The following is a 24074-nucleotide window of genomic DNA, read 5'->3' as shown; positions in this document are numbered from 1 at the left end:
CATACCAGGCAAATGTGGGAGGTCCAATCTTCCTTTTGTTTCATCCAAACTTGTAATTTGACATCACGTTTGATCCTAAAAAAATGTTGGCCACTTTTTAAAAATCATATTCTTCTAATGTTTTATAGACTTCTTGATTAATGATAAAAATAATTAATTGTAGTCCCACTGATGAGACTGGATTAGGACAGACTTTCTGTAATTTTCTAAATTTGCATGTGAATTTATTAAGTAGTGTTTCTTTTCTTACAGATGAACTGCCAAGAAGCAGTCTTACACATTTCAGATGGAAATCAACAAATGGAATACTGCATTGTTTACAATTCCTCTTGGACCCCTCTGCCACAAACACTTGAAGCTGCCGTAAGTTTTTCATACCTTTGGGTTTGCTGCATGTTCTGGAAGCCTCTCTTCTCCACTTGTAACATTTACTGTCTCATGTAATTTACAAAAAGAAAAGGGGAGGAATGTGAACCTTGCTGATTTTCATTGTACAGGTAATTATCTCAGGCTGCACAGTGGCTTAGTGGTAGCACTGATTGCTCACAGCGAGAAGGCCCTGGGATCAGATCCCACTTGGTCCTTTGTGTGTGGAGTTTTGCATGTTCTCCTCGTGTTTGCGTGGGTTCTCTCTGGGTGCTCCGGCTTCTCCCATTTACAAAACCATGCATGTTAGGTAAATTGGTGACTCCAAATTAACCATAGGTGAGAGAATGTGAAAGTGTTTGTATATTTGTAGGTGGCCCTTTGATAGACTGGTGTCCTGTCCAGGGTACACCCTGCCTCTCACCTAGTGACTGCTGGGATAGGCTCCAGCTCCCCCATGACACTTAATTGGAATAGGGCACTGCAGTCTCGTTTGAGGGCGGGTGCTAAAGGGGTAAAATATGACACACATGATGTCATTTCTATACTTCCGGAGAAAAAAAACACGGCATTTCCTGAGTTTTTGGGCAAATTACATGCAAACAAAGTGAAAATGCAAAGAAAGAGTGACGATACGGTGTAAAATGGACATGGGTTGTGGTTTGTTTATGACCCAGAGCACAAACATGTCCAGGTGGTTTTGCAGGCGAGAGAACGTAGCTACTCTGGTAAGCTATGTAGGCTAACACTTACCGACACGACATCTTCCACTCGCGTTGTCTTCCTTCTTCACTGGGAACCGAAAAAAAAAAACACTTTTTGCAACTGCTTCGGTGATTGCAGCCGAAAACAAAACAGTACACCATTTGTCCGTGTGAAGTTATGCTGTGGATAAATTGCACAACGGGAGTGGAGGTCCCCATAAGTGGTCAGATCCCATGATATCATGGAGGGTTTCAACGAGACTGCGGTGCCCTATAAACATGTATAGAAAACAAGCAAATGAATGAATTAAGTAATTCTCTCTTGATAGTTATTACTGTTTTTAATGCTGACAGAACAACCATGGGATGAGTCATCTGATGAGTGGCATCGTACAAAAAAAAAACCCACAGCTGTGTGACACTTCTTACGTTGCTGTCTTTACTTTTGCAGGCGCGATATCCCCTGGTAAACATGACCTCCACTGTGCTATGTGATGCCTCTGGGATCATTCCAGAGGCAGTCAGTGGAAAAGCGGTGGTGGTGATGAGAGGAGACTGTGATTTCAGCCAGAAAGCTGAGGTTGCCCAGAGTCTTGGTGCCACAACTTTACTCATTGCAAGCAATAAAACTCTGGTATTTATTCTTAGAAGTCTTTATTGTGTTAGTCTTAGATGGTCATTTTTTTCCATATATTCTAAGCATTGAAATGAAATAATCTCAGCAGCTAGTTGTTTCACTCACATGATCATACACCAGTCTAACCTCAAAGATATGCTTACAGAAGCAATCCAAAAAAAGGGAAGTTCTTGTGTGCAGCTATACATGAACGGATTTACATCCAAATAGATTTTTTGCTAAGCCAAACTCTTGTTTCATGTCATTATGTTTTATCAGTCTGTCAAGTTTTTACATCATTTACATTGACAATATACAAAAATGACAGAAATCACAACACATGTATAGATGTGAAGCTTTCTTGTGGTTAACCTTATATATTGTGCACCTGATTCTTCAGTTCACTCCATCAGCCAATGAATCTGAATATGCAAAGGTCCATATTCCACTGGCTCTCATGAGGTACAGGGACTTCCTGGAAGCACAGCAGGTCAGTAAGCACTCATGTTTTGTGTTACATGTTATTGCAGTTAATTTTTATCCTGCTTAGATAACTTGTGTGTATATGAAAAGACACCTGTGCTATGGAGGACCAAAATTGTCAAAAATAAATAAATAAATAAATGAAAAAAATAAAATAAGTGAAAATAAAAACAAACTGTCAAAAAGAAAATAATAAATAAATGAAAATGTATATATAAAAAAAGTGAAAATTTTAAAAAACTGTCAAAAAGAAATTAATAAATAAATGAAAAAATTAAAAAGTGAAAATAGTCATAAAAATAAAAGACAAAAATAAAATATATATATATAAATGGAAATAAAAGCATTAATTATTAAATATGTACAAAAATAAAGATTTTTAAATGTTTAAATTAATAAAAATAAATAAAAACGTTAAAAAATAAAAAATGAATAGAAATGGAAATATGGAAATAAAAACTATATAGAAATGGAATTAAATATAAATAAATCAATAAAAGGACTTGGTTCTTATATTTCTTTTTTTCATGCGATCAGCATGAAATTCGTGAAGAAAAACAATTCAAATGAGGGGGTGGTCCTAAGTGTGTCTTGGGTAGGACTATTCGCCTATTGGTCAATCACATACTAGTGCAGAAATCGACTAGTACTCCTGCCAAACAGCCGGAAAGAGGAAGTCACAACACAGCTTTCAATGGCGGTGAATATCACTACTATCTCGAGGGACCTCCGTTTGTTTGCTGAAAGTGATGATAATGTTTCCACAGATTACCTCCTGTACCGGGTGGAAGCAATATTGGAACAGTTAATTTACGTCCATGATGCAACAGGTTCGGAAGTTGATCCCGTAGTTTACAGGAATTTGTGCAAAGTTGTTGAGCAACTTAACATTCAAGTCGCAAGGTCTGGTGACAGTGGACAGGTTGGTCACCCATTGCTGGAGCTCTCCATGCAAGCCGTGGAGACAGTCCGCGAAATTTCCCACCTTCTTGGTGTAAGTGAGAGTACACTCCACCGGCGAATGGCGGAGCAGGGTATCAGGTGAGTTAACTCGACAGTGGCATATTTTATAATTTCATTATCAGTGGTGGTTACAAATACGGCATGCCTCCCACCCACACACACACTTCTTACTACCAGTTTGTCTTTGCAGAGGTTATGACTAACGTGAAGGCAAACTTTACACCTGTTCACCATGAAACTTTGTGTTTAGGGTTTCCGACTTGAATAATTCTACCGACAACACAACGTTGGATGCAGCTGTCACAGAGATCATTGGTCATCATCCCAATACAGGATACAAGATGATGCTTGAACATCTCCGGGCACGAGGTATAAAGGTTCAAAGTAAGTAAATGCTTTGTAAGTCATGAAGTTGATGTACTTGGACTAAAGCTTTCATCCAGGCAGAATAGATGTGGTAAATCCAGGAAACTCTTCTTTGATTTAAATGAAGTGTCATCAGCAAATGTTTGATCACAAAGGACAGTGTTGCAAAAAAAAAAACTGCAATTTATTGTCACAAATATCAGGCAAATTAGTTTGACATTAAACAACTAAATGCACAGTTTTGTTGCTAATGACACCACTCAACTAAAGTTAATTTATTTTTTTAACAATTGTCAATCTATGTAGTCTTAGAGTAATCATGACTTGGCCATCAGTGTTGATCCATTTTACTTAGTTGAGGCTTGATTCACCACTAGAAATGATTTCTTAATTTTTTTTAAAGTGCAGCCTTTTAAACTGCAACTTGTTTTCCTGTTTTGCATGGAGGACGGCGTGTGCAAGAATCCATGCATCGCATAGATCCACAAGGAATTATAGTCCGCACACTTCAACTGCACACTGTCAGGCGTAGAAGATATTCTGTTCCAGGTCCCAACAGTCTGTGGCATATCGATGGCAACCATAAACTCATAAGGTAAGGCTGTTTGGAAACTAGGAAGTACATACAAATACATTTAAAACAAATTATATTGTCATGAAAAGTTTTAAAAATTAATTTCACAAAGCTACATCATTAGATTATATAGCCTTCTTAAACATAGACAAATTTTTTTAAATGCATATGATTATAGCTTAAAGATAAGAACTCCAAAATTTAGTGTTTCTGTTATGTACAACTTGTCGCTGCCTTCAAGTTCATATTAACTTAACAGTTACAAATTTTACCATCACTGAGGCAGCAACACAAATCCTATCTAAATTAATTCACATTGTGCCTCATGATGATCAAAGTGTTCTGCTTCTTTCACTGTTTTTAACAGATGGAGAGTTGTGGTCCATGGTGGAATTGATGGCTTTAGCCATTTAATTGTCTACCTTCATGCTGCTACTAACAACCATGCATCAACCGTGCTCAACAGCTTCATGCAGGCTGTCCAAACATACGGAGTACCATCTCGTGTTAGGTCTGATAAAGGGGGTGAAAATGTTGAAGTAGCACGATACATGGTGTCACACAGAGGAGTGAACCGCAACTCCCACATTACTGGGAGAAGTACACACAACCAAAGGTATAGTTTCAGTGTTACTGTTATCATGTTTTGCTATTGAATACACCAGTGTGACTTGTGTACCTTTTTAGTTTGTGCCTGTGTGTTGAGAACACTGAAGCTAATACCATACTTGCCTGCAAAAACAAGACACAGGACATTAAGTCAGAAGCATGTGCACATGTCTTGACATCACTACATAATCTTTGATGCTTTATAAAGCTTACAGGGTTTTTGTGTGTGCTTTTTTTAATTCAAAGATAGAGGGCTATGGCATGATGTCTTTGGGGGAGTCTTAGACCTCTTCTACTCTTGCTTCTTCAATATGGAGAGTCAAGGCCTACTTAACCCAGATGATGAGATCCACATCTATGCACTACACTGGAGCTTTCTGCCACATATTCAAAGTCACCTTGAGTTCTTTAAGAATGGGTGGAATCACCACTCGCTGCGAACAGAGCGAAATCAGTCCCCTCTTCAGCTATGGACTCGAAACGAGCGTGAGAGACAAGACTCCCAACAGGTTGGTTTTTCAGGCAGAAATAAGCTTTAAGACTACAAGTGTAATAATGCAACAATTGAGTTCAGAAAAGTAGTCACACCGTTCCTCAGTCTTGTGCTGAAACATTCCTTCTTATAATCAACACTTAAGCAATGTAGGTGTCCAAGATACAATATTTATTTGTACTACTTTTACCCTTCAGGCAGACCTGGAATATGGAATTGACTGGGAGGGTCCATATGGTCATCACAATGAAGGTGTCGCAGTACCTGAAGTGCAGCTGCCACAGGCCTTAACCCCTGAAGAGATTCAGCAACTGCCAGATCCCCATGGGCCCTTTTCCAATGTGCTGAATGTCTACACCCAGATAGTTGACATCATACTTCAAATAACTGGTCATCATTGAAGTAGGAGTCTGATGTGGTTAAGTTTTTTTTTAAACCAATTTGTGTACTTATCTCTCTCCCCTATATTAAAGGTTTAATGGTTTTACAGGGGATAGATTCACTGTGGATATGGAATAATACTGATAAGTAATGCTGAATAAATAATATCTACATCCCTATGCTGAAGTTTGACTAAATTGTGTTTAACAGTTATTGGTTTCAACCTCAGAAATAGTGAAACATCACAGTAATCTTGACAGACAGAATTTATTTCTGCACAGAGCCAAAGTCAGAACAATGCAACTAAGCCTTGGGACATAAACTTAAACATTGAAATGAACAGTTAATGTAAAAATTAAAACCTGAATAAAAAAAATCCATTAAGCTAACTTCCATTATGCCCATGTCTTGAACAATAACATTTTCCACTAATACTGGCCAAAACCAGCATAGGAACTTGAGATGCTCGCCATCAATTTTTAGTGAAACGACGCAAACTTGTCTGTATCTTTAGGGAGCTTTAAAGTAAAAAAACAGGTTGATGATTGTGGAAGACTTATTTCTGCCATTTCAATATAGAGATGTTGAGGGACAACGTCCCACCCTGTCCAGAAGGTAACCAGGAGCTTGAGGTCATGGGAAGAGCCTAAGAAAAACAGATTACAATCAATTTAATGGAATAAGTTGATAGGATAAAAATCTAAATTATCTTACTTGTTTCAATGAAGCGGCGGAGAAATTCTAATGCCCTGTCCTGTTCTTGAAGGGTGCAGACATCTTCATCAAAATTCTCTCCCTCCGGCCAGACAATCTTATCAAAAATCATCTAGGAAAAAAATGGGAGTGTTCCCCTGGTCAGGCCAAGCCAAATCTTTTGTCAAGCAATTATCCTATATTAAGACTATCCATTTATAAAATTAGCCATTGTTTTACTCTACCTCAGGTGTCAGCTCCGTCTCCGAGGCTCTTGGGAAGAAATGGGCCACCGCATCTGGCCTGGAGCTCAGAAATTCCCAAATTCCAGTCTCCTTCAATCTCCTCTTCATCTGCTTGACCTGCTTGGAGGTCCTTCCTAGAACCTTAAAGCAGGCAGAATTAATATTTTTACTTCAGTGGGTGTAAAGGACTAACTTCACTTAAAATAATTACAGCGTCATACCAGTTATACATTTAGATGTATTCATGTTTTTACATCTCATTCTGAAGACACTTACAGCATGAATAAGGATTTGGTCCCGTAGCCACCACCTGTTTTCCGGTGTGACACAGGGCAGGTCCCAGGGCAGGCTTACAGCAAGCACCTTTGATCTGTCCTCCCCTTGAAGAATCTCATGTCCTTCCAACTAATGAAAGACAATCATACTTAAATGAGGGATCAAGAACACCAAGTTAAATTTAAAACCATTACCATAACTTTGTGCTAAGTGTCATTTTTTAAAATAGTACATAAAACAAAATTTGCCTTGGGCCACCATGTTTGTTCTATGGCATCACACTCCCAGAATGCATTGCAAGATCACAAACGGTTTGTAGAGATGGGCCTCACCATGTTTGTGTTCATGCAATGCATTCTAGGACTGCGACGTGGGGAAAACAAATGGCGACCTACTGTGAAATTTGTCTTAGCTAATATTTATCGTAATCATAGTGCACAAGGCTGTCATTTATTGAGGACCATGTCATTATTTTATGTAAATCTGGCAACTATATTTACCTAAACCTAAAATACCTTTAACACAATGAGAATTATTAATATGAGAACTAGGTATACAAACAATTGTATGTGACAAGTTTAGACTGACACCTACTGGAGACTGGACTGAACCTCTGACTTAAGCACTTACCTTCCTCCCCTCTCCCTCTCTCTTACCTTCCTCCCCTCTCCCTCTCTCTTACCTTCCTCCCCTCCTTCACTCTCTCTCACCTTCCTCCTCTCTCTCCCTCTCTCCATTTCCTCCTCTCTCCCTCTCTCTTACCTTCCTTCCCTCCTTCACTCTCTCACACACACACTCAAATACAGCACACCTGGTCACTTCCAATCACACACATCCCAGCCCAGAGCAGCAGCAAAAGACACCACTGGTAGGACAAAAATTGACCATTTCATAGGTTGGTTTATGTTAAAAGTACTGCTTTTGTAAACTTTAAGTTATAAACTTACAAACTAAGTAGAAGTTTACCAATCTAAGATAACAGTTAAAGATCTGATTTGAATAGTTTCTAACTTAAGTTAAAAGCTTACTAAAAGTTAAGATTCTAGTCTAAATATTTACTTTTCCATTTAAATAGAATGGAGTTTAAAAAGGTAAAAAATCTTAATATCTGGTTAGAAAGATATCTAGTTTTTTAAAGGCATTACGCAGTAAAATGTGTTGCTAAATTTATTTCATTTAAAACCTTTGTAAAATTTGCTTATTAAAATTATCTATGAAAATGTATATCCAAGTTATACTCTCATATAATCTAAATTGAAAGGTTTAAATGGAGAAAGGATATTCTTTACCTTTAGTCAAATAATGTAGTGGCTAATTTTTTTTTATTGTCAGATAAGTCAACTTAAATTTAAACTAATGGTCATAATTTTAGTTAAAAACCTATTCAGCAATTGGAATTCAACTATTCAAATTCAACTATTCCTACACATTACCGGACCAAACAAATACTCCTCAAAAAACTAACCAAGCTGACCGTATCCTACCACAACCTCCGAATTGAGTTGTGTAAACTTGACCGTTGAAAACCAGTGGTGTCTTTTGCTGCTGCTCTGGGCTGAGGTGTGTGTGTGTGTGTGTGTGTGTGTGTGTGTGTGTGTGTGTGTGTGTGTGTGTGTGTGTGTGTGTGTGTGTGTGTGTGTGTGTGTGAGAGAGAGAGAGAGGGACAGTATGCATAAAAGACATGCTGTGGAGGGGAGCAGAGATCGATCACTAATGATTAAATGCAGAGTGGTGCATACAGAGCAAAAAGAGAAAGAAACAGTGCATCATGGGAACCCCCCAGCAGTCTAAGTCTATAGCAGCATAACTAAGGGATGGTTCAGGGTCACCTGATCCAGCCCTAACTATAAGCTTTAGCAAAAAGGAAAGTTTTAAGCCTAATCTTAAAAGTAGAGAGGGTGTCTGTCTCCCTGATCTGAATTGGGAGCTGGTTCCACAGGAGAGGAGCCTGAAAGCTGATGGCTCTGCCTCCCATTCTACTCTTACAAACCCTAGGAACTACAAGTAAGCCTGCAGTCTGAGAGCGAAGTGCTCTATTGGGGTGATATGGTACTACGAGGTCCCTAAGATAAGATGGGACCTGATTATTCAAAACCTTATAAGTAAGAAGAAGAATTTTAAATTCTATTCTAGAATTAACAGGAAGCCAATGAAGAGAGGCCAATATGGGTGAGATATGCTCTCTCCTTCTAGTCCCCGTCAGTACTCTAGCTGCAGCATTTTGAATTAACTGAAGGCTTTTTAGGGAACTTTTAGGACAACCTGATAATAATGAATTACAATAGTCCAGCCTAGAGGAAATAAATGCATGAATTAGTTTTTCAGCATCACTCTGAGACAAGACCTTTCTGATTTTAGAGATATTGCGTAAATGCAAAAAAGCAGTCCTACATATTTGTTTAATATGCGCTTTGAATGACATATCCTGATCAAAAATGACTCCAAGATTTCTCACAGTATTACTAGAGGTCAGGGTAATGCCATCCAGAGTAAGGATCTGGTTAGACACCATGTTTCTAAGATTTGTGGAGCCAAGTACAATAACTTCAGTTTTATCTGAGTTTAAAAGCAGGAAATTAGAGGTCATCCATGTCTTTATGTCTGTAAGACAATCCTGCAGTTTAGCTAATTGGTGTGTGTCCTTTGGCTTCATGGATAGATAAAGCTGGGTATCATCTGCGTAACAATGAAAATTTAAGCAATACCGTCTAATAATACTGCCTAAGGGAAGCATGTATAAAGTGAATAAAATTGGTCCTAGCACAGAACCTTGTGGAACTCCATAATTAACTTTAGTCTGTGAAGAAGATTCCCCATTTACATGAACAAATTGTAATCTATTAGACAAATATGATTCAAACCACCGCAGCGCAGTGCCTTTAATACCTATGGCATGCTCTAATCTCTGTAATAAAATTTTATAGTCAACAGTATCAAAAGCAGCACTGAGGTCTAACAGAACAAGCACAGAGATGAGTCCACTGTCCGAGGCCATAAGAAGATCATTTGTAACCTTCACTAATGCTGTTTCTGTACTATGATGAATTCTAAAACCTGACTGAAACTCTTCAAATAGACCATTCCTCTGCAGATTATCAGTTAGCTGTTTTACAACTACCCTTTCAAGAATTTTTGAGAGAAAAGGAAGGTTGGAGATTGGCCTATAATTAGCTAAGATAGCTGGGTCAAGTGATGGCTTTTTAAGTAATGGTTTAATTACTGCCACCTTAAAAGCCTGTGGTACATAGCCAACTAACAAAGATAGATTGATCATATTTAAGATCGAAGCATTAAATAATGGTAGGGCTTCCTTGAGCAGCCTGGTAGGAATGGTTTGGATGAAGTAACTAATGAAAATAACTCAGACAGAACAATCAGAGAGAAAGAGTCTAACCAAATACCGGCATCAGCGAAAGCAGCCAAAGATAACGATACGTCTTTGGGATGGTTATGAGTAATTTTTTCTCTAATAGTTAAAATTTTGTTAGCAAAGAAAGTCATGAAGTCATTACTAGTTAAAGTTAATGGAATACTCAGCTCAATAGAGCTCTGACTCTTTGTCAGCCTGGCTACAGTGCTGAAAAGAAACCTGGGGTTGTTCTTATTTTCTTCAATTAGTGATGAGTAGAAAGATGTCCTAGCTTTACGGAGGGCTTTTTTATAGAGCAACAGACTCTTTTTCCAGGCTAAGTGAAGATCTTCTAAATTAGTGAGACGCCATTTCCTCTCCAACTTACGGGTTATCTGCTTTAAGCTACGAGTTTGTGAGTTATACCACGGAGTCAGGCACTTCTGATTTAAAGCTCTCTTTTTTATAGGAGCTACAGCATCCAAAGTTGTCTTCAATGAGGATGTAAAACTATTGACGAGATACTCTATCTCACTTACAGAGTTTAGGTAGCTACTCTGCACTGTGTTGGTATATGGCATTAGAGAACATAAAGAAGGAATCATATCCTTAAACCTAGTTACAGCGCTTTCTCAAAGACTTCTAGTGTAATGAAACTTATTCCCCACTGCTGGGTAGTCCATCAGAGTAAATGTAAATGTTATTAAGAAATGATCAGACAGAAGGGAGTTTTCAGGGAATACTGTTAAGTCTTCTATTTCCATACCATAAGTCAGAACAAGATCTAAGATATGATTAAAGTGGTGGGTGGACTCATTTACTTTTTGAGCAAAGCCAATAGAGTCTAATAATAGATTAAATGCAGTGTTGAGGCTGTCATTCTCAGCATCTGTGTGGATGTTAAAATCGCCCACTATAATTATCTTATCTGAGCTAAGCACTAAGTCAGACAAAAGGTCTGAAAATTCACAGAGAAACTCACAGTAACGACCAGGTGGACGATAGATAATAACAAATAAAACTGGTTTTTGGGACTTCCAATTTGGATGGACAAGACTAAGAGTCAAGCTTTCAAATGAATTAAAGCTCTGTCTGGGTTTTTGATTAATTAATAAGCTGGAATGGAAGATTGCTGCTAATCCTCCGCCCCGGCCCGTGCTACGAGCATTCTGACAGTTAGTGTGACTCGGGGGTGTTGACTCATTTAAACTAACATATTCATCCTGCTGTAACCAGGTTTCTGTAAGGCAGAATAAATCAATATGTTGATCAATTATTATATCATTTACCAACAGGGACTTAGAAGAGAGAGACCTAATGTTTAATAGACCACATTTAACTGTTTTAGTCTGTGGTGCAGTTGAAGGTGCTATATTATTTTTTCTTTTTGAATTTTTATGCTTAAATAGATTTTTGCTGGTTATTGGTAGTCTGGGAGCAGGCACCGTCTCTACGGGGATGGGGTAATGAGGGGATGGCAGGGGGAGAGAAGCTGCAGAGAGGTGTGTAAGACTACAACTCTGCTTCCTGGTCCCAACCCTGGATAGTCACGGTTTGGAGGATTTAAGAAAATTGGCCAGATTTCTAGAAATGAGAGCTGCTCCATCCAAAGTGGGATGGATGCCGTCTCTCCTAACAAGACCAGGTTTTCCCCAGAAGCTTTGCCAATTATCTATGAAGCCCACCTCATTTTTTGGACACCACTCAGACAGCCAGCAATTCAAGGAGAACATGCGGCTAAACGTCACTCCCGGTCTGATTGGGGAGGGGCCCAGAGAAAACTACAGAGTCCGACATTGTTTTTGCAAAGTTACACACTGATTTAATGTTAATTTTAGTGACCTCCGATTGGCGTAACCGGGTGTCATTACTGCCGACGTGAATTACAATCTTACCAAATTTACGCTTAGCCTTAGCCAGCAGTTTCAAATTTCCTTCAATGTCGCCTGCTCTGGCCCCCGGAAGACAATTGACTATGGTTGCTGGTGTCGCTAACTTCACATTTCGCAAAACAGAGTCGCCAATAACCAGAGTTTGATCCTCGGCGGGTGTGTCGCCGAGTGGGGAAAAACGGTTAGAGATGTGAACGGGTTGGCAGTGTACACGGGGCTTCTGTTTAGGGCTACGCTTCCTCCTCACAGTCACCCAGTCAGCCTGCTTTCCCGGCTGCTCGGGATCTGCCAGGGGGTAACTAACGGCGATAAGGGGTCGCCATCTCTGTGGGCCTCACGAGTGACATGGGTAAACAGTTGTGCTGCCTTGATGGGATCCAGCTCTGTAATCCAAGCTAAAGAACACATTTAAGTGTCAGGACATTAATGTCAATGTTGCTTAACTAACTCCACTAAATAACTTTTATGTTTCGTCATTTTGGGATGTTTAGTCTAGACTGCAAATGATAAGACATATTTCCAGGATTAATGCTGCGTCATTACCAATAAAATAATGGTTAGGCTTATGCCCCTTAAATATTCATACTTCATTGCTTCTCTAGAGAAAATGTCAATGATTATTGTGACATTGGTGGCTTGATTTGTGATGGACAGTAGGTGCAAAAATTGATAATTTAAGCAAATCATGAAATCAGTTTTGTTGGGCTTACCATCTACTGGATGAACAGGACCACTTGATGGGACCTCCTGATGTGATACGCCTGCTTCTGATGGGATCATAGAAAAATATTAGAATACTAGATAAATACTTGAGCATATTGAACATTACCTGAAAAAGGGATATTGCATTATGTCCACAAAATCTATTTTTTTATTCATACAATAGGATATTTCATATTTATTCATTTCCTTTATTTAATCAGGTAAAACACTCAATGAGATTGACTTAACTTTTCCAAGAGAGACCTGGCCATATGTTGGTTATTAGAGGTGTTGCTATAGGTGGAACTTGTCATTCAAACATTATGTGGAAAGAACACCAAATACAAACTCTGAGCTGAACCTGCGTCTACACTGTCCTCAGGCAAAAGCACAACCTCATCTGAGGTCAAGGCATCTGTCCTGCTGGGTCCAGGTCTAGCCTCATTCACACCCTGTGACTGACTTCAAAGCATGCAAATAAGGTTTGGTGGTTAGTGAAGTAGCACACTAACGCATACAGACACTTTATCCAGTTACCTTTATGAACTGCACTGGTATACATTCTTTTTTTGCATTGAAAAAAAATAGATATTTAGAGCCTCAAGTTATTGTGCAAACTTACATGCACATAATAAATACACCACCAGGGTTAAAACATGACAGCTGACAAAGAATCATCATCATTAAGACTATATAAGTCTTTTGTCAATACCTTGTACAAGCCACATTGTGCTGCCGTATTTCTGTAAATGGAAACTCCTCTCCACAGAAAATACATCTAGTCTGAGGTCCATTGTCAGCCCTCACATGACTTGCTTCCTGTGCACAAAGAAATAAAACACCCCAGAGTGTAAAAACACAGATTTTATGGAAAATTGTTTCCATAAAACATATTTCCTGTTATCAACAGCCTGTGAATTCCAAAGCTGCAAATATATGCGAATATAAACAGTATAAAATTAAAAATGTGACTATGCAGAGAGAAACCAGATTTTATGGAAAATGTATGCATTACCTGCTCCATGTTCACGTTGCGCTGGAGAGGGCGAATATAGATGGTTGTTGTGTTGATTCGCAGGCTTGGATCTCTGAGATAGTTGACTGTGTACCCCGTGTTGGGACAAGGTAGAGGAGTCAACTGGCGGTTTCTTGTACTTCCCCTTATCTTTAGCAGCTCAACACCCCCCATCCCCATCCCTTAACTTGGGGTAGGTTGAGAGAAGTACTTCCTGGAAGTGAGCCGAGCTGGATGGGTCACCTAAGAAATAAAGACCAAAGTTCTTATAAAAAATCCCTGTATACTGTAGAGATCCGGTAAATCTTGTAAAAACTTAAGTATATATTAATTCTGTCGATAAGACCAGTCTAAAAATGCCACAAAATTACATAACTTACAATGGAAGTTCGGGCGAGCTGCACCCAGCCCTGCTCGCTGGAGGCAGTCCTTCTCGTAGCGAGTTGGTACAAGCAGGGAGTCTTTTTTTGCCAGGCAGCAAAACTGATGAGAATACCTAGTGAAGGTCAATCTTGGCTGCCTTGGTTGTGGCCTAGCTGGCTGCCTTGGCCTTGCACGGTTGTATGAAAACAGCCTTGAAACTTCAGCTACAAAAATACAATGAGGCAGCAATAAAACAATTAAAACGATTTGAAGTTATGTCTAACATCAAGACAGCCTTAAATTCTGTATAATTGGATATGGCCATCAGATATTAAAATTCCTGTATTCCAAACCTATCTTAGCTTACCATCAACAGGGTGGTGTTGGCCGATGGGCTGAGTTCCCGGTATGGCAATGGCTGTGAATAATTAGAAAAAGTACAGAAAAAATTGGTATATTGACCTTGAGTACAGCTCATTGACCATGCTGTTCATATCTACATCTACATCTCTGTGGAAAATTAAGCAGATTTGTGCCAATGAAATACATGACAGTGCTTTACTCATTCACTTAAACACTTTATTGCACCAGTGCGCCCAACCTTTCAGGGACAATTGTTACACACAAAATCATATGACTGCCATCCGTACTGCCTGCACACTTGTGTGAGTGGATGTAGTGTAGATTAACTCTGCACTGCCGTTTTCCAATACATCCATACTCTACAATACATCCATAACTTCAATAACCCCTCCAGCTGCCTTAAGCTGGGCCATGCTGAAGCTACCGCGAGTTTATATTACTTTCACTAAAGTTTCTGTGGCAATAGGGGCAAATATACTGTACTTTTATGTTCAAGCACATGCGTTGTTGGCTAATTCAATACATAAAATTTATGTTCCGATGTGTTGTCGCGCAAAGACCCAGCTGCTTAGCGGACCACGCAGTTGATACACCGCCTGAATTAGGTTACTAATTTTGGTCAACATGCTCAACAGCCTCAACTACCTGTATAAATGTATAATCTGTGCATTACTATAAATTTGGATGTATTTTACAATGTAGTATGTCAAACAAAATGTAAACTTCTTACTGTCCCAATTATTTTCTCTTATTTGCAATTTTGACAGATAAAAGTAATCATCAATACAGCCGTCTTCCTTAAGCTTTAATATAAGGGTTCAACCTTCAACATGCACTGTGGATGGGTACAGAGCGCCAGGGTAAAAATGTACAAGATTAGCTACAATTTAGCGTCACGTAGCTAACCATGACTGCGTAACTAGTCAAGACTACCCAAATGACGTATTGTTTTGAGTTTGAACTTTACGATATTGCATATTATATATATATATATATATATATATATATATATATATATATTGCACCAACATTATACATGAAAGACCCACACTTAATGGGCCTTGAGGAAACGAAACCCCAGGGCGGTAAACGTTTTGTTAGCAAACTTACCTGTTCCCCGCCTTCCATCAGCTCCCTGAGCCTGTCCCACAGTGGAAGCTAGTGGAACAGAAAGTAAAGACTGAGTCAACTCATCTCAATAAAATCAAAACGCATCTGTTATCTAAACCGTACCTTGACTTTCCAAGTCATCGAGACGATTGGTAGCATCCCGGAGAAGCTCGGACACTGACCTCCTTGTGAACTCCGCCATGATTCACTGTCCCGCTCTTCTTCCTCTTTCCGGTTGTTTGGCAGGAGACTAGTCGATTTCTGCACTAGTATGTGATTGACCAATAGGCGAATAGTCCAACCCAAGACACACTTAGGACCGCCCCCTCATTTGAATTGCTTTTCTTCACGAATTTCATGCTGATCGCATGAAAAAAAGAAATATAAGAACCAAGTCCTTTTATTGATTTATTTATATTTAATTCCATTTCTATATTTTTTTATTTCCATATTTCCTTTTCTATTCATTTTTTATTTTTTAACGTTTTTTATTTATTTTTAATTCATTTAAACTTTTTAAAATCTTTATTTTTGTACATATTTAATTATTAATGCTTTTATTTCCATTAATATATATTTTTTATTTTATTGTCTTTTATTTTTATAACTTTGTTTTTTTTTTCATTTATTTATTAATTTCTTTTTGACAGTTTTTTTATTTTCACTTTTATTTATTTTTTTTATATTTTTTCATTTATTTATTAATTTATTTTGACAGTTTTTTTATTTTCATTTTTATTTTTATATTTTTTCATTTATTTATTATTTTCTTTTTGACAGTTTGTTTTTATTTTCACTTTTATTTTATTTTTATTTTATTTATTTATTTATTTATTCATTTATTTATTTATTTTTGACAATTTTGGTCCTCAATACTTTGCAGGATAAAGACAAGCAATGTGAGAACTGGACAGATTGCAGTTGTTATGGTGCATAGCTGGTCTTAAGATGACGTACATATGCAGCTCTCCTAAGATGCTGCCTATTGATTTAACAAATAAATTATCATCAGCCCAACACAAACATGGAACTTTCTGGTGTTATTTCAACTTTTTAATTTATGTATGTATATTTGTTCTCAGATGTTTGGTAAAGGAATGCAGGCAAAGCTGTTTTCACCGGTACAATCCAAGATTGATCCGAGTATTGCGGTCATGCTTCTGATTGCCATTACCACCGTTGCCTTGGGTGGCTACTGGAGTGGGGCTTGTGAGAGGTGAAACTTTTCATTTGCATATACACAGCTATTTAAGATTTGTAACATGCTTTGGTGGCATCAACCAAAAATGCCACTTTGTTGTATCCTGTCAAATCAAATAACTATAATAATTATTTCTTCATAGAAAAATGGGAGATAATTTCCATCCAGCACTTGATGAAAGCTGATTGTTGGACAGATGTTGTCACCATTGATGCCCTTAATAAATGTTAAGGAAAAAACTTCCTTTGCAGCGCACTAAGGAAGAAGTGTTTTTGCATGATCCTTAGCTGCATATTCTATCCATTCTTTAATTCTGGTTTGACTTTCCCACTCAGTTGTATATTTCATCTCGTATGTATCGAAGTAGTGGACGTCATGTTTGTCCATGTAGTTGTTAACTTCTTGAGCTGAGCAAAGCACAACAACATGTCCAGTATTCAGAAGGCAAACTCAGTGTGAGTTAAACCACAACCATTTGTAATTTTTGATCATTTATAAAGCAAGTGCGTGACTGGTTGTGGTGGCTGGAGGAAAAGCTATGCCACCACATCACAGCGATGACTGACCTACACTGGTTTGAAGGGAAACTATTAGCAACGAAAATGCCCAGGTTTTCATGTCAAATATTTTTATTACTATTTTATTAAGTGTAGGAACACTGTGCAAATTGTGTAGTTAACCATGAAATCCATAGCAGTGAAAAGGTATTTGTGTAGAATTCCTTCAAAAAGGCTTGGACTAATATGTGGGCTTCCTGGCTAATGTCCAGAGCCCCACATCACATTGCGCCCAAAATTTTTGTCAACAAAACATTGTGGTGACTGAGAAAAGGAAGAATCAACAAACTGTAACAACTTTCTGATTAACAAGAACAACATTTTAAAAACCTTTGTTAGCTACTACATCAGCCTGCCTCAGAACTCAGTGATCCAGTGCAATAATGAATTACACAAGGTACAGATAAAATAAATTAAAAAGTTTAATGCATTTTAAATGCCTAAAGACTAACGGTAATAGAAAGTGGACTGTATTTAGTATTTCTCTACTCAAGGCAGATGCTCAAAGTGATTGTCCAAACTTTAGGCTACCACAATACAAGGTGAAAATGCAAAGTACATACACAAACAAGTGCTTTGTTCAACAGATGGTTCTCAGTTTTACCAGTGTGGTGTGCAACAAGCTTGTTAAGGAAGTGAAAATATTTCTTGCTACTAATAGTTTAACCCACAGTATGCTAAAATCAATGTTCATTTTATTTTGGATTTGGCCATTTACAGTAGTGTTCAGAATAATAAAAGTGCTATGTGACTAAAAAGATTAATCCAGGTTTTGAGTATATTTCTTATTGTTACATTGGAAACAAGGTACCAGTAGATGCAGTAGATTCTCACAAATCCAACAAGACCAAGCATTCATGATATGCACACTCTTAAGGCTATGAAATTGGGCTATTAGTAAAAAAAGAAAAAAAAAAAAAGTAGAAAAGGGGGTGTTCACAATAATAGTAATGTGGCATTCAGTCAGTGAGTTGGTCAATTTTGTGGAACAAACAGGTGGGAATCAGGTGTCCCCTATTTAAGGATGAAGCCAGCACCTGTTGAACATGCTTTTCTCTTTGAAAGCCTGAGGAAAATGGGACGTTCAAGACATTGTTCAGAAGAACAGCGTAGTTTGATTAAAAAGTTGATTGGAGAGGGGAAAACTTATACGCAGGTGCAAAAAAGTATAGGCTGTTCATCTACAATGATCTCCAATGCTTTAAAATGGACAAAAAAACAGAGACGTATGGAAGAAAACGGAAAACAACCATCAAAATGGATAGAAGAATAACCAGAATGGCAAAGGCTCACCCATTGATCAGCTCCAGGATGATCAAAGACAGTCTGGAGTTACCTGTCAGTGCTGTGACAGTTAGAAGACACCTGTGTGAAGCTAATTTATTTGCAAGAATCCCCCGCAAAGTCCCTCTGTTAAATAAAACACGTGCAGAAGAGGTTACAATTTGCCAAAGAACACATCAACTGGCCTAAAGAGAAATGGAGGAATATTTTGTGGACTGATGAGAGTAAAATTGTTCTTTTTGGGTCCAAGGGCCGCAGACAGTTTGTGAGACAACCCCCAAAGTCTGAATTCAAGCCACAGGTCACAGTGAAGACAATGAAACATGGTGGTGCAAGCATCATGATATGGGCATGTTTCTCCTACTATGGTGTTGGGTCTATTTATCGCATACCAGTTATCATGGATCAGTTTGGATATGTCAAAATACTTGAAGAGGTCATGTTGCCTTATGCTGAAGGGGACATGCCCTTGAAATGGGTGTTTCAACAAGGCAATGACCCCAAGTACACTAGTAAACAAGCAAAATCTTGGTTCCAAACCAACAAAATTAATGTTTTGGAGTGGCCTGCCCAATCCCCGGACCTAAATCCAATTGAGAACTTGTGGGGTGACATCAAAAAAGCTGTTTCTGAAGCAAAACCAAGAAATGTGAATGAATTGTGGAATGTTGTTAAAAAAATTTTGGTGCAAGGTGCCACAAGTTGGTTGACTCCATGCCTCACAGATGTGAAGAAATCATAAAAAACTGTGGTTATACAACTAAATACTAGTTTAGTGATTCACAGGATTGCTAAAAAAAGCAGTTTCAACATGATAGTTTTGAGTTTGTAGCGTCAACAGCAGATGCTACTATTATTATGAACACCCTCTTAAGACTTAAGAGTGTGTATATCATGAATGCTTGGTCTTGTTGGATTTGTGAGAATCTACTGAATCTACTGGTACCATGTTTCCCATGTAACAATAAGAAATATACTCAAAACCTGGATTAATCTTTTTAGTCACATAGCACTACTATTATTCTGAACACTACTGTATATTGCCTGTATCTCATTCACACTTCCATGTCCTCAGTTACCCTGACATTTTGAAAATGTCTGCTTTGAAAACTGTCATAGTAACGTAAACAAAATGGGTGACTAAGAGTGTTACATGAGCACAGTGCTATGAAGTATGTTAACATTTACAGATCGCATTTCAGGTGTTATTAGCACCTTAAATTGTAATAACTGTAAAATACATAATTTTAGGATTTTTCAGAAATACATAAACAAGGCATTAGCACAGCTAAATTCCTTCTTAGTCCTTTGGACTAAAAGTCTAGAAAGACTAATGATGGTATTTGTCCTTTAGGTCATTTGCACTGAGGGTCCAAAAGGACTAATGCGATCATGATTTATCCCGTGTGTACCTTGCACGGTGCTTGTTGCGTCATCCAGAGATTTCTTCAAAAATGTCTGGTGAAATTTGGTACACACATTTTTTGGCAGCCTGTGTGGTCATTGAAGTGAGGACTTACTGATTGAATCTGTCTGGGGTCCCCACGGCCTCCCACGGGGGCATATGACAATTTTCAAACTGCATAAAGATTCTTTGGGAGGCTGCCTGTAGATAGAAAAATAATTCATTGTCCTTGAATCGAGCTTTTATATGTCAATCATTTTCAGGATTTTCCAGTGGAATAAGCAGTGTTTTGAACAAACCCCATATAACGTCACAGCTAGTCTCTAAAATGAAGTCTGAAAGATGATGAAGTGGTATAGTGTCAATCTTAGATTGTATCCAAAAGAAACTTCAGTTTTATACAACCCCAATTCCAGTGAAGTTGGGACATTGTGTAAAATGTAAATAAAAACAGAATACCATGATTTGCAAATCCTCTTCAACATATATTCAATTGAATACACCACAAAGACAAGATATTTAATGTTCAAACTGATAAACTTTATTGTTTTTGTACAAATATTTGTTAATTTTGAAATGGATGCCTGCAACACGTTTCAAAAGAGCTGGAACAGTGGTAGGTTTACCATTGTGTTACATCACCTTTCTAACAACACTCGCGGTAAGTGCACAATCAGGTGTTACCATTTTAATAATGCAATGTTACCAACCAAGATCTCATAAAATAATGCCATTAGGGACATTAGAAGCTATTGCTAAGGACCTTTGGGCATACCTTTATCTGTGCCCTGCTTTTTACAGTTTGGAAATGCATAAAAAAAACTCAAAACTGTGAATATATGGTGAAAAAATGCAATTTTTTGCATGTTACCTCGTTTCATGTGAAATTTGCTCATTATATAATAAAGCTGATATTTATCATCTCAAACCTTTCAAAGAACTACACCAATCAGTGACATTCCTAGTATTTCTCTGGTCATGACACAAGTTACGGAATCAAAATAGCTTCACTTGAAGCCAAGCAGCAGTCATTTGAGTAAAATAATAGGTTTGTAACCAGAATCCAAATTTGTCAATTCATTTGAGAAAACACTATGTTCTAAACATAAATCCTTTGATTTCATAATTCCTGTTTATTAGATTTGACACCTAAATGGATCCCCTACAGTGCTAGTAATTTGTTTCAGTTTTATTGCTGGAACTTCTGGGAAATTCACATAATCAGGGATGTGGATGTCCCTCAAAATATTGTAGTCTCTGTAGTAGCATACTCACAGAGAAGCAACACTAGGTGCAGGAAAGATACCAATATATTTCACTAGAGTGTCTCTGTCTCAACCATGATCTAGAAATTGGAAGTGATACATTTATTTTTAGTACGTCAAGAATGACAATTTGTGCCAAATGTAGTCTCCGTAGTAGTAGCTCTATACTGGAATCACTTGTAAAACTATGATGGAGGTTTTACAGCAGAAATTTTGGTCCAGTGTTTTGACTCACATTATAGGACACAGAAATAACACCATTTTCAATGCTTTGGTGTGTAACTTTTTGGAATAAAAGAGTTCTTCACAAACCTAATGTAGTCACCGTAGTACCTGTTTTTGTTCACAAGGATCAAGCACTCAGTCTGTCACCGAAAAAAATCTAAATGGTATTTGCTTATGAAATTCTGCATGAAGATCCCTTGGGATGTTGTTATCATTGTGAAACAAACTATTAAGCGTTATACTAATTTCATTTTTCGCCAAAAGTGAAACACTAGTGGTACACCTGATTGTGCAATTACCGTCAATAAGCGTTTGGGAACTGAGGACACTAATTGTTGAAGCTTTGTAGGTGGAATTATTTCCCATTCTTGCTTGATGTACGAATTGTTCAGGAGTCTGGGGTCTCCGTTGTTGTACTTTGTGCTTCATAATGCGCCACACATTTTCAATTGGCGACAGGTCTGGACTGCAGGCAGGCATGTCTAGTACCCCCACTCTTTTACTATGAAGCCATGCTGTTATAACACATGCAGAATGTGGCTTGGCATTGTCTTGCTGAAATAAGCAGGGATGTCCCTGAAAAAGACATTGTTTGGATGGCAGCATGTGTTGCTACAAAACCTGGATGTACCTTTCAGCATTGATGGTGCCATCACAGATGTGTAAGTTGCAAATGCCATGGGCACCAACACACCCCCATACCATCACAGATGCTGGCTTTTGAACTTTGCGCTGGTAACAATCTGGATGGTCTTTTTCCTCTTTTGTCCGGAGGACACAACGTCCATGATTTCCAAAAACAATTTGAAATGTGTGACTCATCAGACCACAGCACACTTTTCCACTTTGCGTCTGTCCATTTCAAATGAGCGCGAGCCCAGAGAAGGCGGCAGCGTTTCTGGATGTTGTTGATGCATGACATGTACTTGTAGATGTAGCGACGAACTGTGTTAACTGACAATGATTTTCTGAAGTGTTCCTGAGCTCACTCAATAAGGTCCTTTACACGATGATGTTGGTTTTTAATGCATTGCCACCTGAGGGAACAAAGGTCACAGGCATTCAATGTTGGTTTTCGCCCTTGCTACCTACGTGTAGAAAGTTCTCCAGATTCTCTGAATCTTCTGATTATATTATGGACTGTAGATGATGGAATCCCTAAACTCCTTGCAATTGAACATTGAGAAACATTGTTCTCAAACTGTTGGACTTTTTTTTTTTTTCTTCACGTAGTTGTTCACAAAGTGATGTTCCCCACCCCATCTTTGCTTGTGAACGGCTGAGCCTTTTGGGGATGCTCCTTTTATACCCAATCATGACACTCACCTGTTTCCAATTCGATGTTCTTTGAGCATTCATCAACTTTCCCAGTCTTTTGTTGCCACTTCCCAACATTTTTGAAATGTGTTGCATGCAGCCATTTCAAAATGAGCAAATATTTGCACAAAAACAGCAAAGTCTATCAGTTTGAACATTTAAATATGTTGACTTTGTGGGGTATTTAATTGAATATAGGTTGAAGAGGGTTTTCAAATCATTGTATTCTGTTATTATTTCCATTTTACACAACGTCCCAACTTCATTGGAATTGGGGTTGTAGAATTGTTACGAGGCATTAGTTGCTTGTGGTGTTATGAATTGTCTGGGTAGACCCGGGGAAGGCCCAGGACACGCTGGAGGGACTACGTCTCTCAGCTGGCTTGGGAACGCCTCGGGGTTCCCCCGGAGGAGCTGGGGGAGGTGTGGGCGGCTTTGCTTGAGCTGCTGCCCCCGCAACCTGACCCCAGATGAAGCGGAAGAAAATGGATGGATGGATGTCTGGGTCGATTCTCTGTCACCCAGGTCATGGTATCCAAGTAGGTTGAGTCAGGTCAACTAGACTCTTTATTTCCTTGAAAACATTTTGCTGTTCTTCCAGAAAAGCTATATCAGTTCTAAGTGACAGTAATAGTTTGAATCTCTCAGTACTTTTGAAGTATTGATGGAAGAGGGGCGAAAGGTTTTCAAGGAAGTAAGTCCTGTTGACCTGGCTCAACGTACTTTGAAATGATAAAATGTATCTAGTGTTTTTTTCTATTTATAGTTCCATACAAGACAACATGGACTGGCACCGGCCTATCTGGCTGATTTAGTTAAGCCTTATGTACCGGCCCGAGCTTTGCATTAACTGCATGCAGGACTTCTCTGTGTCCCAAGGGTGAGGAAAAGGTCTGCGGGACAGAGAGCCTTTTCGTACCGTGCTTCTGTTTTGTGGAATGCTCTCGCGGCCTCAGTGAGACTTTCGGGTTCTGTGGAGATTTTTAAGAAAAGACTGAAGACACATCTTTTTGCCCAGTCTTATGGCTAGCATCCTTTTTAATTCTTTAAGTTCTTTTAATTTTATTGTGTTTTATTGTGAACTTTTGTGTTTTTTGATGTTTTAATTTTATTTTACATTGTTTTTTTTATTATTTTATATTGTTGAGCTGTTTTTATGTGATGGGCCTCAAGGCAGCATTGTTGTGATTTGGCGTGATATAAATTGAAATCGAATTGAACTGCATTCTCAAAATACAATATCGAATGAGTTTTAAC

At 38.3% G+C, this 24074-nt stretch overlaps 1 protein-coding gene and 1 long non-coding RNA gene across 3 annotated transcripts in view; one reads left to right on the top strand and one right to left on the bottom strand.

Moving 5' to 3' along the window:
- zgc:123258 (uncharacterized protein LOC641502 homolog) overlaps positions 1-24074 on the top strand; it is a 118542-nt gene that overhangs the window by 23115 nt on the left and 71353 nt on the right. For both annotated transcript variants that reach the window (XM_034186925.1, XM_034186917.1), the window contains exons 2-5: positions 253-363; positions 1522-1704; positions 2087-2176; positions 16646-16779. In XM_034186925.1, the coding sequence (XP_034042816.1) occupies positions 253-363; positions 1522-1704; positions 2087-2176; positions 16646-16779 (518 nt within the window). The remainder of the gene's footprint in view (positions 1-252; positions 364-1521; positions 1705-2086; positions 2177-16645; positions 16780-24074) is intronic.
- LOC117525111 lies at positions 252-5500 on the bottom strand. The gene is made up of 3 exons (XR_004564958.1): positions 5487-5500; positions 4495-4507; positions 252-351 (listed from the first exon to the last, which is right to left on the bottom strand). It is a non-coding gene; the product is annotated as an uncharacterized LOC117525111 (long non-coding RNA).

The sequence above is a fragment of the Thalassophryne amazonica genome, chromosome 2 (assembly GCF_902500255.1).
Source record: "Thalassophryne amazonica chromosome 2, fThaAma1.1, whole genome shotgun sequence".
Lineage (NCBI taxonomy): Eukaryota > Metazoa > Chordata > Actinopteri > Batrachoidiformes > Batrachoididae > Thalassophryne > Thalassophryne amazonica.
Note: the sequence above shows the minus strand (reverse complement) of the source record. Positions and strands in the feature narration are given on the sequence as shown.